General features: G+C 40.0%; 1 protein-coding gene across 13 annotated transcripts in view; it reads right to left on the bottom strand.

Annotated features, from left to right (window-relative positions):
• Positions 1-5,093: 5,093 nt before the first annotated feature.
• LOC310925336 (plectin-like) overlaps positions 5,094-14,784 on the bottom strand; it is a 99,820-nt gene continuing 90,129 nt past the window's right edge. For 12 of the 13 annotated variants that reach the window (XM_083887272.1, XM_083887262.1, XM_083887268.1 and 9 more), the window contains 2 exons: positions 5,936-13,299; positions 5,094-5,768 (listed from right to left, as the gene is read on the bottom strand). In XM_083887272.1, coding sequence (XP_083743398.1) covers positions 7,144-13,299 — 6,156 coding nt within the window. In that variant the 3' untranslated portion in view covers positions 5,094-5,768; positions 5,936-7,143. The remainder of the gene's footprint in view (positions 5,769-5,935; positions 13,300-14,784) is intronic. The other variant, XM_083887266.1, reaches the window with a different exon arrangement.

Below are 14,784 nucleotides of genomic sequence, written 5' to 3'. Positions count from 1 at the left end.
CATGTGTAAACACACATACGTTCCAGTGTTGATGGGGAAAAACTGGTTTAAGGTGTAAAGGGCATGTGTTAAGGAGCAGGTGTGTTACGCTCTCCTGTGTATTGTTGAAGAAGGTCTGTAAATATGGGGGGGCTGCTCAGGGATGTCCTCATTCTTGCCGCTAACTAACGAGTCCCTTAGGCCAAGACTGGGACCAGCAGTGCGGCAGACTAACAGCATTACCATGACAAAGGTCTGTGGTCGGATGCAGTATGATAAAGGCATGGTAGAGATGAAAAGACACCCCCTTATTTCACACACTCTCGCTGGGGGTCAGACTAAAGCTCTCCAAAGCGTTCAAGCTTTCATGACGTGATAAGACATGCCTGTGCATTTCACAAGTCAGTCCCCAAGGAAACAGGAAAAAAAGAATTTCAAGCAAGAATGCTTCGCGTTTTTAAATTTAACTGTTCAATAATCTCTTCTTGTTTGTACGGCGATCAACAGCTTCTGCAAAGGTCATATAGGTTCAAACATGCATCATATTCTGACATATTCTTCTATTTCGATCAGCTGACAGCTCCAACATTCACTTGCAGCAATTGAACACTAGTGTTATAATGTAACGTATTTGTACTTTACTTTATTTGTATTTCTAGCAACGTCTACTTTTACGAACTCCACTACATTTCCATTAAGTATCTTTGTTACTTGTTACTACACTCTTAGAAATAAGGGTTCCAAAAGGGTCCTGAGGTTCTACCTGGAACCATTTGCTTCTGAAAAACCCTTTCCCGAAGAAAGGGTTTTTCAAGGGTTCTTGGTAACACAAATGGTTCCAGTAAGAACCATTTTGATCCAGAGAACCCTTTAAAACCCCTTTCCTGAATAAAAGGTTTTAAAAGGGTTTTTGGTGGAATCCTCCAAAGGGTTCCAGGTGGAAAAAAGGGTTCTCCTATGAGGACAAGCCGAAGAACCTTATATGGTTCTACTTGGCATTTTATTTCTAAGGGTGTACCAAATAAAATCAGAAGAAGAAGAAGAGTTGGTAATGGCCTGTATTTATATAGAGCTTTTCTAGTCTTGATGAGCAATTTCACACTATAGTTATCACCCATTCACACATCTTTCATACCCATTCACGCACTGCAACATGGGGTTAAGTGTCTTGCTCAAGGACACAAACAGACTAGAAGAGCTAGGAATTGAACCTACAACCATTCAGTTGACAAGTAGTAGTAGTAAGGTACTTGTACTTTTACTCAAGTATCCCTTTTAGGTACTTTATACAAAGATGGGGAACACACACATTTTAATGCATCATAAACTATACATTAATTATCTTTAAAAATATCAAACATTCTTCATAATTTTTATTGTTGTTAACCCTAACATCTTATTGGAGACGGTTGAATTAAGTGCACTCGGCTAAATCAGTACTATCAGCGTCTTAAGTGCTTCATTACAGAGCTGCGTCATCATGTTAATGATGTGCGCTCGATTGGCCTTTAGGTAGCGCTGTGTAAGGAGAACATTCTTAATTAAAAGGAAGACTATCTAACTGCTAAATAATGCACAAACATCCCAAGATAAAACATCCAGTTTCTGTTTAATGAGCTATAATTAGCAGCAAAAAATAGACTGGAAACGAGAAGGAGAGCTTGCTAGCCCATATTAGCTGTGGTAATGCTAATGCTAGCTTGTTAAACATGTTGACCTTCAACGAATAAAAACACACGTAATGTTTGAATTAAGTGAAAACTAAATGTGTAAAAAAAACACCTGGCCAAAAAGGTAATTAGTATAGTGGGCTGTGACCTTTAGTGTGGCTAATAGTCCTTCTTTTTTCTACTCAAACAGGAAGAAAAAAAAAACCAGTCAGTCTTCACAAGTCCTTGTATAAACATTGATATTGTTGGTTGTTTGATAAAATCTACAGTTGTCTGAGATAAGAGCTTAAACTGTTGGATGTAAGTGCACCTCTCACCGTAAAGATCCTGCTTTTCTTTTCCCTTTTTTTTTGTCCCCTTTGCTTCTTCCTACCATCAGGCTCTAATGTCTTTTCAGTGTGTTCGCTCATGTGTACATCGGGCCTTCACTGCCAAGCACTTCTCTAGCCGGGGCTGTCCACACACACACACACACACACACACACACACACACACACACCAGGCACAATGGAGCACGATCCCCCAGCCCCACTGTTCCCCTGTGGCCTAAAGAGGTGTCCCTGCAGGAGTGCAGCAGGACCACCTTGGTATCCATCTGACTGAGCATGTCAAACTTTTCAAAGACCTCCACAGTCCTTGTCCTCAAAGCATTACAAAAACACTTGCCCAAAACACAGCATATTTAGAGAGCTGCTCATTCTACTTCCCAAACAATTACACTTGAACCAACCTTGATTCCAGTAATTTAGTTAACTAGTGCAGTGCCCGTAGAAAGTATGTATTCCTGTAGTGGGAGCTGAAGAATGCTTTCAGTTATGGTAATGCATGATTAGTAGTAGTAGTGGCTGACAGTCACAACAGCTAGCTACTCTAATGCTAATCGAAAATGAAAACATTTGCGTTGCGCCTAATGAGGTTGCACAGTGTTTGTATTATGTTAGCCGCTAGCTAGCTCACTAGCTCAGCTTTGGAAACAGGTTTGCCAAGTTAGCTGCAAAGCAGTAGCATGCTAATGCAAAATTAATATGTGCTCGCGTATTGGTGAATGGACACCGACGTTCGTCGTTTCAGTATAACACCATGTTCTGCGGTGAACCGTGTTAAAAAATGTCTCACCCATCCGTGAGGACAGCCTCTTCACTCCCACCTCCCCGCTCCAGACAGCGCAACTGCTGCTGACGAGCCGCTGCCTGCCTGGTGTAGCGTGATAAATCACTGAAAGTGCAGTGTGATAAATCAGCGAAAAAAAATATATTCCTCCAAAAAATTGAAAGCAAGGATGCATCATGGATCAGGCCATGCTCGACCCATATCCAAAATCTTATGACAATGTGACTCACGGTCATCGAGATATGCCTGTCACACGCAGACACACAGACGCAACTTGCTTTATAGATAGATGAGCTACAAAAAAATTCACTGGCTCCAAAAATATGATAGGATCCGCAAAAAAAATCAACATCTTAGCTTTGAGCTCCAGCCTCTCTGAGCTTCTAAGCATGACCATTGAGACCCATGATTTGATGATTTTTCCCCGGATTTATATGCATGTTCTGTAGACTTGACATGTTGCACAGATGGGAGGACGCGAGATGTGGTGAAACGGGGGAAAAAGACAATAGACAGACAGATAGACAGACAGTGGACACACTCAACTGACCCTGGGGTCTGGAGGAGGCAACCTCATCTCCATGCTCTTCAGCCACTCTCTCAGTGCTTTGATTTGATTCCTGAACTCACTCTGCCACTGACTCACGTCCTCCACATCCATCCTGAAATAGAGAGTGACAATTTTAAAAAACCACAAAAAAAAACAGTCAAAAGATATTATGTACAGCAACAGTAAATCTAATTTAGTGGAAAAAAATGTGTTATGTTCTCTTGCAATCTAATTTATAAATGTCCTCTAATTTAATTGATGCTTTTTGTCTGCACATGTGGGTGCTGTTATAGTATTTTGTTTATTGCTATGATTATGCGAGAACCACCATATCTTTTGGTGAGATTAAATTGGATTATGACCATCTGTGTGTCTTAATTTACTGAGTACATTGAAAGTGATGCAAGCTGTGCAACGGGAACTAGAATTGAATGTTTTTTACTTGAGTAAAATGACTGATCCCTTACTTACTGCAGTAGCAGGTAAAACATTGAACAATTTAATTAAAATATACAACCATAAAAAGATAATACAACAGGGGCTTCTGATTTGAAAACGTCTGCCGTACAAGTCATTAGGGAGGCATCTGCTCTCAATCTGCTGATCTGGAACATACAGTAGGTTTCTTGTGTTGGATGATTCACTCATGAGTCTCACACAATTCATAGCGCTGCCTTTGTGTTGTTGACAAGTACAACACAGTCTAAGCTGGGACAGTTGACCAGCTGTCGCCACAGACTTTTGGTGGCCGTTTTTGATCATGCAGCAAAAGTGACTTCAATAAATGCCGAGTATATATATTATAGTAGTAATTTATGCAACGTACAAAAATGATCATATCCATTTGCATACCCATATCTCTGATCTTGTGATGTAGGTGTTGGTGATCCAAACAAAGTGCTTTCGTTATCCTGAAAGATAAAGAAATTATCCTTTTTTTCCTCTCTTACTATTCGAATGTTTACAGGTTGAGGTGACACCGTTCATTCCTGTCGCCTAACGTGCTCAGTATATTGTCTACGAACTTACCTCACTGTCCAAGGCTTCATATGTGGGAACAGCAGAAGGGGGAAGGGTCAGATCTGAGTCGTCAGGGGAACTGAGAGAAGAATTCTGGCAGGCGAACGTCCTGTTGTCAGACTCCTTCAATTGTGGTATATAGAGCAAAAGTATGTACAGTAGCATTGTATAAAGGCACTAAATGCAAAGACTGGGTGATGATAAGGTGTTGCATGATGTATTTTAACCTATTTAACTGTGATTCTCAGTAATTATGTAATGTTTTAATCCTGATCAGACTTGGATTTTTTTCTGAAGGGAGATAAGTAACCACTAAAATGCATTGACCTCATTAATAATATTAATTTACTTGCCATCTTAAAGGCGAGTTCAGGTCAGTTTAATGCTGCCCTCATGTGGTCACATACAGTATTACTAATGCTGCTAATGATTGAACTCGTTTGCAAGTTCCAGGGTTTAGTTATCATCCCCACATCATCGGAGATAATAATATAAGACATAATATTGATGTTTTTCTCCTCTTAAATAACATCTTCTTAAACACTAATATATTGGAAAATCATGCCATCACGGGTAAAATGTGTATACAATATGACATTACTCTAAAATATGATCAAATTAGCAGCTCTACCAGTGCTGTGCTCTTTAAACATGGAAGTATAGCAAAAAAAAAGGACATTTTAATGATCTAACGTAACATGAGAAAATAAACATACTGGAAATGTCCTCATATACATCAGAATCAATATATGGATGACAAGAGGGCCTCTTCAGAGCATATTTATTTACAACAGTGTTATGTTCAAAACAATAAATCCACTCGTATCATTCAAAGCAAAAATCTGCCCCCAAAACAGTTAGTTTGTGATTTTTTTTTGTTGCTAATAATAAAGTTAGCACAGTCATCATCAGCGGTTGTCTTTATTTTACATCAACAGTTTCCCCAAAAATCCTTAGAAAAGTTAATGAAACATGCAAGGCAAATCTTTAATATTTCAAAAAAAATCTAATACAAATGTGAAAACAAAGAATAAGGATTCAAAGAGGTAAAAACACAGAAGCTGTGGAAAAATAACTAGAAGCAAAAATAAAGCTTAAAGCTGTTTGCATTTTTTCAGTTTGCAAAAGAACAATTTAATTTGATATAATACATAGATTCATGCAGTGTAGTGTTTCAAATGTGACAATAATCTCAACGTGTCTTTCATTCGTGCTTTGGCTGAACTTGAAGATAATGGGTGGACATAAGACTGGTGAAATGAAGATGTGCAGTTTATCCTTAATCAACTTAACTATTAGTATTCAAGTAATACATGAAAACAAAAATGAGTGAAATGTGTTCCTAAAAAGGCATCCCAAGATGATGTCAGGTGGACTCAGCCTCAGCTTTCTTCAAATGTGATGAGCAATGGAAATTATGGATTTACACAATTGCAGATCTAGAAACAAAAGAAAAATAGCTATGTATTAAAATCAAAATAAACATAAACAAGGCAGCCAAAACATGAAAAACAAATATCGCCAAACAAACAATAAAAAGCTATCTTCATCTTTTACAAATTAATAAAAAAAATGTTATTTATTTTCTCAAAAATGTAGACTTTACCTGTCCTCTTGCATGGTCGTGATGTGGACTCACAAATCCATCCAAGATGAGGGGACCATAAGCACTGGCCAACTGAGTATCTGTGCTCAGATGTTGTCTACTGGACTGAGGCAGCTGTGGGAAAACAAGAGACGAAGCAAGAGTAAACTACACTGACAAGGATTGTTGAACAGAAAAGGTTCATCATGACGGGGGATACATGGGATCATGGGATTGCATTACATGTACACGGCAGGATGAAAGAAGCAGAAAAAATACACACATAAATAAAACTTATTTCAACTTACAAGAACCAAAATAACAGGAGGATGGGTCTGTATGGGAGAGCAGGATCAAGTCTGACATCATCTTGGGATTTTTCAGGAACACTTGTTTGGTGGTGAAAATAAAGAATCCAAAAACTTGGTGTGTATGAATAAAAATAATAATAATAATAATAATGATAAAAATAAAATAAGCAAAAGTCCACTGAATATAGATGAATATAAAGCAATGACAGGAGTGAAAGTAACTCTGCATAATTATTATTCTGGCACTTCTTGTAGTGTCTCACACTGTAGTGTCTCACACTGTCTTTTTAACATAAAATCACGAATACACAAAAAAAGTAGTCTGTTTATATTCTATACAAACATTCCCGAAATTTGAAGGCATCTACGTTTTTTAATTTTAATTCTAGAATCTGTTAAAAAACAACTGAACAGAACTATGTTGACATACAGTATCTCATTACTTCTAAAAAAAAAAAGATAAAAATAGAAAATACTCTTGAATGTCAAAGGAAACGAGGAATACTGGAAAATATTTCTGTTTGACATACATACATTATATATTAGTTTCAGAAAGCTTAAGTATACAAATTTATTTTCAAAGTGTAAAACTATAGCCACTTAAAATCGCTGAAATTTCATGCTTTGCTCTAAAAGTAGAAGCTGACTTTGTCGTCAGTACTAAAATTAAATCTTTATTAATGCTTGGTTAGAGTATGTCTCTGTGAATGAAGCACATGTTTAGACATCTGCTGTATGAGAAAATCAATAAAAACTAGTGACCACATGCAGGGTAGAATAAATAAATTATATTTTCTTTGTTACTGTAACTATGTTTTTTTTCCTGTGAGAAATGCAGATGTAAAGCAACAATATGAATGAAACTTCATTCAGATTGTTGCTTCTTAGTGAAAGGTTGTTAGAAAGAGAAGGAGCTATTTAGAATCTGCGGCCATAGCTAGTTGAAGAAGACGTGAAGGTGGAGGATGAGAGGTTCATGCTGAAGCCGGTGCCAGCATCGATACTGCCTCTCCTTGAGCCTGTTCGGGATCCAGTTCTTGAGCCACTCCGGGAACCATAGGCAGATCCAGAGCCACTCACATTGTAGGGACTGTAAAGGCCTTTGCTGGATTGCGAGGAGGCCTCCAGAAGCCTTAGACTTGATCCTTCCTCAACCATACTTCTGTCCATGGCATCTTTGAAGGAGATTTTGAGCTTGGTTTTTGGACATGTTATGTATTTAGAGTAAGCACCGACATCTCTTAGTTTCTGGGCGGTGCGAGCATCAATTGTGCCCTTCTTGATGGCTTCGTCAATGCACACTCTCCCTTCGACGTCAGGCTCAATGAGTCCACCGGTCAGATACTGAACTTCAAGGAAACGCTGACCAGCCTCATAATATAACCAGCCCTTCTTCAGAGCCTGTGAGGCAGACATCTTTACTTTAGTTCTCGGGTCTTCAAATCCATTGAATGCTTTTTGAGCAAGGTTGAGGCGATCGACCATGACTTTGTCCACAAGACCTTTTTCTGTAGCCTCAGTGACCGGCAGCCTCTCTCCAGTTGTGGGATCAATTATTCCTCCTGTGCATGCCTGGGCCTCCAACAATCTTTGACCTGTGATATTATCCACCAGGTTTCTGTGCATTGCCTCTGTGATAGACACTTTCTCCAGTGTGTCAACGTCCAATATTCCTGCTATCGGGCCAGTCTCCTCTGATGGGTCATTCCATATTACTGCAGGTGCCTTGATGGAGGGTATAGGGCTCATGGGAGAGGAGTAAGAGGAACCAGCGGTGGAACCAAATGAGGAGGTTCGAGAACGGGATCCCCCTATATTTCCAGAAAGCTTGTCAGCGAATTCTGTGATGGACAGATTTCCAGATCGGTATGTATCAAGAGACTTCTGGTCAATGAGGCCACGTGCAAGAGCATCATCAACATCATACTGTCTCCCTGATCTCCTGTCAATGATGATGGATCTGACAGTACCATCAGAGGAAGTCATTGTAATCTCTTCCCATTCACACTCTTGCTCAGCAAGCTCCAAGTAGGTTTGATGGTCAATGAGTCCCTTCCTGTAGGCCTCATACACGGTCATTTCTTTGCCCGTCTCTGGATCTACAATGACAATTCTGCGTTTACGAACTGAGGATTTGGAGGAGGTCTTCCTTTCCCGCTTCTTGTCTTTCAATAGCAAGAGCACCAGGTCTGTGTCAGGATCGGTGATGCACCTTTCCATGAGCTGGAGGTACGTTAGGTTTTCCTCTGTGTTGGGATCAAAGAAACCTTTGGTGTCATCAGACGGATCTGTCAGGATCTCATTCATTTCCTCATCAAAGAAGCCACGTTTGTAGGCCACCTCCACTGGCACTCTGTGACTTTCCTCTGGGTCAATGATTCCACCAGTGGCAATCTGGGCTTCCAGAAGACGGATACCATGGTCTTTCAGAATGAGACCTTTTTTCATGGCCTGAAACAGGGAGATGGTCTTGCCCGAGTAAGGATCTCTATACCCTGTCACTGCACGCTCAGCAGAGAGAAGCTTGTCTTTAAATTCTGTTCCCACAATTCCCATTTTCACTGATTCATTGACAGTCAGTTTAAGATTTTTGATCGGATCAATGACATAACCGGTAGCTGCTTGAGCCTCAAGCAGCTCAAATGCAGTTCCTGGTCTAATCATGTTCTTTTTCATGGCCTGGTAAATTGATAGACGCTCCTTTGTGGACTCTAAAAACACACCAGCAATGCAGCTTGTGCCCTCGAGGTACTTTGACAGTCTCTTGCTCACCTCCTCCACTGTAAGAAGACCTTCGTTCAGTTGAGTGACCGTCTGCTGGTCAATAATTTGTGAGCTGATGAGTTCCTCCATTGTGATTTGTTTCCTCAGACCCTTGAAGGTCAGCCTCTTGTCTCCCAGGGAAAGGAGGCGCAATCCACCATCTAACTTGCATCTTTTTAGCAGTTCTGCATATGTTAATTTCTCCTCTGTGACAGGGTCAATGAAACCTTTAACATCTCCAGCCAGTCTCTCATTAGTTTCCTTGTTGATATAACCACGCTGAATGGCAATGTCTGCCGGCAGATGGAACTGGAACTCAGGATCAATAATGCCACCAGTGGCAGTTTGTGCCTCTAACATTTTCAGGGCATAATCCTCTGGAACAAGATCCTTTTTCATAGCTTGGAAAAGAGAGATGATTTTGGAACTGTATGGATCTTTATATCCTGTGACTGCTCTTTCAGCTGACAAAAGTTTGTCATGGATCTCAGGGCCAACAATGCCTTTCCTGACGGCTTCGTCCACAGTTAGTGTCTCATTCTGAACTGGATCAACAAGGAATCCTGTAGCAGCTTGTGCTTCTAGGAGGCTCATGGCTACTTCTGGTTTGAGGAAACCTCTCTTCATCGCTTGGTATATGCTTATCTTGGAGCTTGAGTCAGTTGTGACCCCAGCAACACAGCCAGTGCCATAGAGATACTGTTTCACATTGGTCATCTCCATAATGTCATGGATATTCCGCTTGCCCTGCTTAAGGAAGTTGTATGTCTCCAAGTCAATGATGCGGGCACTGTAGAGCTCCTCAATGGTTATTCTTCTACGTAATGTCATGTATGACAATGGGCTGTCATTTCTAACTATCTCTCTCTGCTCCATAATCTCAATAATAATGATGATCATCCTTTCTTTGGTGAGTTTACCAGAGCGATATTCATCCATAAGCTTCTGCCTTTCACTTTGTGGAATGAGATTTGAGTTCATGACATCCCAGAGGTTCAATGGTTTATCAGCAAGGCCCTCGATTGGAATATCAACTTGGGTATTGCACAGGTCACTCTGTGTTTGTTCCTCTGTGTAGAGATAGGTCTTCTCCACAATAGTTGGAGACTGGGGTTTGGAGAGTGGCAGAATGTACAGACCTGTTTCTGGATCTTTCTGACATTTGTCTTTGAGCTGCCTGTAGGTCACGTTCTCATCACTTTCTGGGTCTGAGAAAACCTTGTTTTCATCTGATGGTTCAGAAAGGGTCTTAGCAATTTCTTCGCTGAAAATGTTTCTGTCATATGCAACATCACTTGGGACACGATGGCTTTTTACAGGGTCAATGATACCTCCACTGACCATTTGTGCCTCTAACATTGGCATGGCTTGCTCCTTCAGGATGAGATCTTTCTGCACTGCTTCAAAGAGGGAGATTTTGCTGCCAGTAAATGGATCTTTATAACCAGTTACAGCTTTTTCTGCAGAGAGGAGTTTTTCATGTAGCTCTGGACCGACAAGGCCTGCTTTCACTGCCTCATCAACTGAGAGGCACTGGTTCTTCACTGGATCTACAATGAACCCAGTAGCAGCCTGAGCCTCGAGAAGTGAAAGACCTGTGTTGTGTCTGAGGAGCTTTTTCTTCATGGCCCGATAAATGCTCATTTTCTCTTTTGTTGGCTGAAGGAAGATACCAGCAACGCTATCAGATCCTTGAAGGTATTTATTGACCTTGGGATTCTCACTGACTTGGTTAGGTGTTGTTTTGCCTTGTTGAAGGAGCTCAAAGGTGGGTTTGTCAATGATTTTGGAATCATACAGAGAGGCTGCTGGGACAGGAGCTCTGAGTCCCTTAAAGCTGAACTGTTCTTTTTTCTTGGCCTCTTTCTCATCCACAACTGTGATAAAGATTTTGATTATCCTTTCAATTGTGATCTTTCCAGACCTGAATTGTCTGAGAAGGTCAAGCCTTTGTTCCTCAGTGAGATATTCAGAGTTGATGATTTCCCAGATGGTCATCTTTCTGCCTTTAAATGGTCCAGAGTCAAGCTCAACAGTTGCCTGAGCCATAGCCTCTTTTGCCTGAGCTTCTGTGTATGTTGGCTCCTCCTTTTCATTGATTGCTTCATCAGAAAGTGGAAGAAGCTGAAGACCAGTTTTCTTGTCAGTGACACATCTCTTGAAAAGCTGTGAGTAGGTGACATTTTCTTTAGTGTTGGGGTCAATGAAGCATTTAGTTTCATCAGTGGGATTGCTCAGAACCTGCTTCATTTCATCATCGAAATAATTTCTCTTGCAGGCAACATCATGTGAAATATGATAGCTTTTTACTGGATCAATGATGCCACCTGTGGTCATTTGGGCATCAAGCAATCGCACCCCTTGTTCCTTTGGTATAAGGTCTTTTTTCATAGCCTGAAACAGAGATACGGTCTTTCCAGTGTATGGATCTCTGTAACCTGTAACAGCTCTCTCTGCAGACAGAAGCTTTTCATGCAGCTCGGGACCAACAACACCTGCTTTGACAGCTTCATCAACAGTGTACTTCTGATTATGAACAGGGTCAACTACGTATCCTGTTCCTGCTTGGGCTTCAAGCATAACCAAGGCAGGCCCTGGCCTCATAACGTTCTTCTTCATAGCTTGGTAAAAGGACATTGTCTCCTTGGATGAGTCAACAACTACACCTGCAATGCAGTTCGTACCCTTCAGTGCTTTACGGACATGATCCTTTTCAGACACCTCTTTGACTGTCGCTTTTCCCTTCTGCAATTTGTTGAATAGGTCTTTATCAATGGTTTTGGATTCAAGAAGCTCAGCGGCAGGGACAGGTGCTCTGAGACCATCAAATGCAATTTCATTCTTCTTGTCTTTCTCCTCTGCCACAGTTATCACAATCCTAATGAGTTTTTCAATAGTGATTTTGCCTGTCTTGTATTGACGGAGAAGGTCCCTTTTCTGGTCCTCAGTGAAGTACTCTGAATTGATTATTTCCCAAATGGTGACGTTCTTTCCCTTGAATCTACCAAATGGAACAGACACCGCTGTTTTGCTGAACATATCCTTGGTCTCCTCCTCTGTGTACATACTTGAGCACTGAGCAGCCTTATCTGTAATTGGAAGGAGTAGCAGACCTGTGTCAGGGTCAGTGGTGCATCTTGCCATTAGCTCAGAATAGGTTAAAGGTTCCTGAGTGCTGGGGTCAAAGTATCCCTTTGTGTCATTTGTGGGGTTCTGCATGACCTTATTCATTTCTGCATCATACTGTCCCTGCTTGTAGGCTGTTTCATTTGGTACACGGTGACTATTGATAGGGTCGATGATGCCACCAGTTGCAAGCTGAGCCTCAAGGACTCTGATGGCATGATCGTGATCCATGAGACCCTTCTTCATAGCTTCAAACACAGAGATCTTCCCACCAGTGTATGGATCTTTGTAGCCGACAACGGCCCTCTCAGCTGAAAGCATTTTGTCATGTAATTCAGGGCCAATCAAGCCCTCTTTGACAGCCTCATTGACAGAGAATTTCTTGTTTTCAACAGGATCTAAAATAAAACCTGTGGCAGCCTGTGCCTCAAGAAGGACCAGAGCTGTGCCTGGAGTTATCTTTTTCTCTTGCGATGCTTGATAAATGGACATCTTTTGATTAGATGGTGTCAAAACACCAGCAATGCCATGCTTTCCTTTAAGAATTCTTCTTAGAGGTTCAGTTTCACCAAGCTCTTGCACAGTGGTTTTGCCTTTTTGTAAGTTATCAAATTCCTTCTTGGGTAAAAGACCAATGTCATGAAGTCTGCTTGCAGGTACTTTTTCACGAATGCCGTCAAAAGCCAATGGGTCTGGTTTCTCAACACTGTCTATCACATCACTGACATTCCTGCCATTGTAAACTGTATTTGTTGCCTCAACCATTGTTATAGTTTCTCTAGTTGGCTGGTCTTTCTGTGCTTCCTCAAGCTGATGCAGCTTGTCACGCAATTTCTGGTTCTCCTCTGCAAGAATCCTTTCCTGTTCTAATCTCTTATTTTCCAGTTCTTGCATTGCCTTTTGCTTGTTAAGCATCTCTGTCTCAGCCTCTTTCTGCTTATTTAGAGCTGCATCCATGTTAGCCTGGAGTTTCTTCTTCTCCTCCTCCATCTGCTGTCTCTGCCGTTCCTGTTCTTCCTTGAGAGCCTTGGCCTTTTTAACCTCTTCCTCAAACTGACTCTCAAGCTTCTTTTTCTCATCTTCAATGAGTTTCTCCTTCTTCAACAGCATTTCCTTCTCTGTGAGGAATGTCTGCTGGAGTACTGTTTTCTCGTGCTCCATTTGCTTTTGCTGTGCATCAGCAATCTGATAAAAAAAAACAAGAGAAAACACAAGTTAGAATATGATTTTGGCGTTGTCCACATATTTAAGTCTTTAAATATTTTATAATATATATAATATAAATATTAAATTTCTTAAATCTTTTTAAACTGTTTTTATTAATAGATAACAACTTTGACAATGCACTCTGCTTATGCAATATATACAAATATAAAAATTAAATAAACTTGCGTGATCTTAAATCAGTGTTTGACACACAATTCTAGTCTGCCTTCAGTTGGACAATTGAAGTTGACTGCTTGTATGTAAAGCGCATGGAATGATATATTTGAATTTTAAATATACCGATGACCTTCTGCACTAGTAAAATATTGTAGTTGTTCTAACACCTAGCTCTTGAAAAGCATTGAGAGTAGAGGTGCAACTAACGATTATTTTCGTCGATTATTTTCTCGATTAATCGATGAATCATTTGGTCCAGAAAATGTCAGAAAATGTTAAAAAACGTTGATCAGTGTTTGTCAAAGCTGGAAATTATGATGTTCTCGAAAGTCTCGTTTTGTCCACAAACCAAAATGATTCGGTTTGAATGATTTCTTTGTTATGTGGAGCAAAGAAACCAAGAAAATATTCACATTTAGGAAGCTAAAACAATCAGAAATCTTGTTTTAATAATGAAAAAATCTTCAAACCGATTATCATTTATCAAAATAGTTGCCAATTAATTTACTAATCGATTAACCGTTTCAGCTCTAATTGAGAGCCTCAAATAAATCAGCAAGACACAATGGGTTCTTTGTAAATATGAATACAAATAAATAGGACTGACAACGTCCCAAAGCACTACATCAGTCTACATACAAATGTATGCAAATTTAGATTAACGTTCATAATAATCATATGGGTACTCTTTTTCAACTTTCCCTAGTGCATTTTAATTATAAAGAATAAAATAGCAATCCACACCATTTTACTCTTATGATAATAACATGGAGACAATGTAATTCTGTTCTCTGCCACAAGGGGCAGAGAGGTAAGTCTCAGGATGGTTTTGTGAAAGAAACCACTATACATAGAAGTAATGACCTTTTGTTCAATTATGCATACAAGTGCGTGTCATGGTGATGTCAGATGGAGAGTCTGGTGACTCTGGGAAAAGGGTGTTGTCGAATGTTACACTTTTATGAAAACAAATATAAGAAACATAATTAATTTTGGCACTTTCAAAAAAATTTTTTTTAAATTCATGTAGTTTAATATGGCATTAATGTTGTGTTCCTTTATTTTGACCTAAACTCCAACCAGGTTGTTGAACTGAAAGAAATATGAAGCGTGTCTTAAAATGGGCAAACATTCCAGGATGTGAAGGCACATTCACGGTGTGATCTGCATGAGCACAGTGCACTGTAAATATTTACATTAAAATCATAATCAAAATCAAAGGTGATATCGTGATTAGTAAAATCAGAGAAGAGGATAGAGGAAATTGAAGAAAAGTGTGTTAGTTTA

This window comes from Microchirus variegatus, assembly GCF_963457635.1.
Source record: "Microchirus variegatus genome assembly, chromosome: 1".
Lineage (NCBI taxonomy): Eukaryota > Metazoa > Chordata > Actinopteri > Pleuronectiformes > Soleidae > Microchirus > Microchirus variegatus.
Note: the sequence above shows the minus strand (reverse complement) of the source record. Positions and strands in the feature narration are given on the sequence as shown.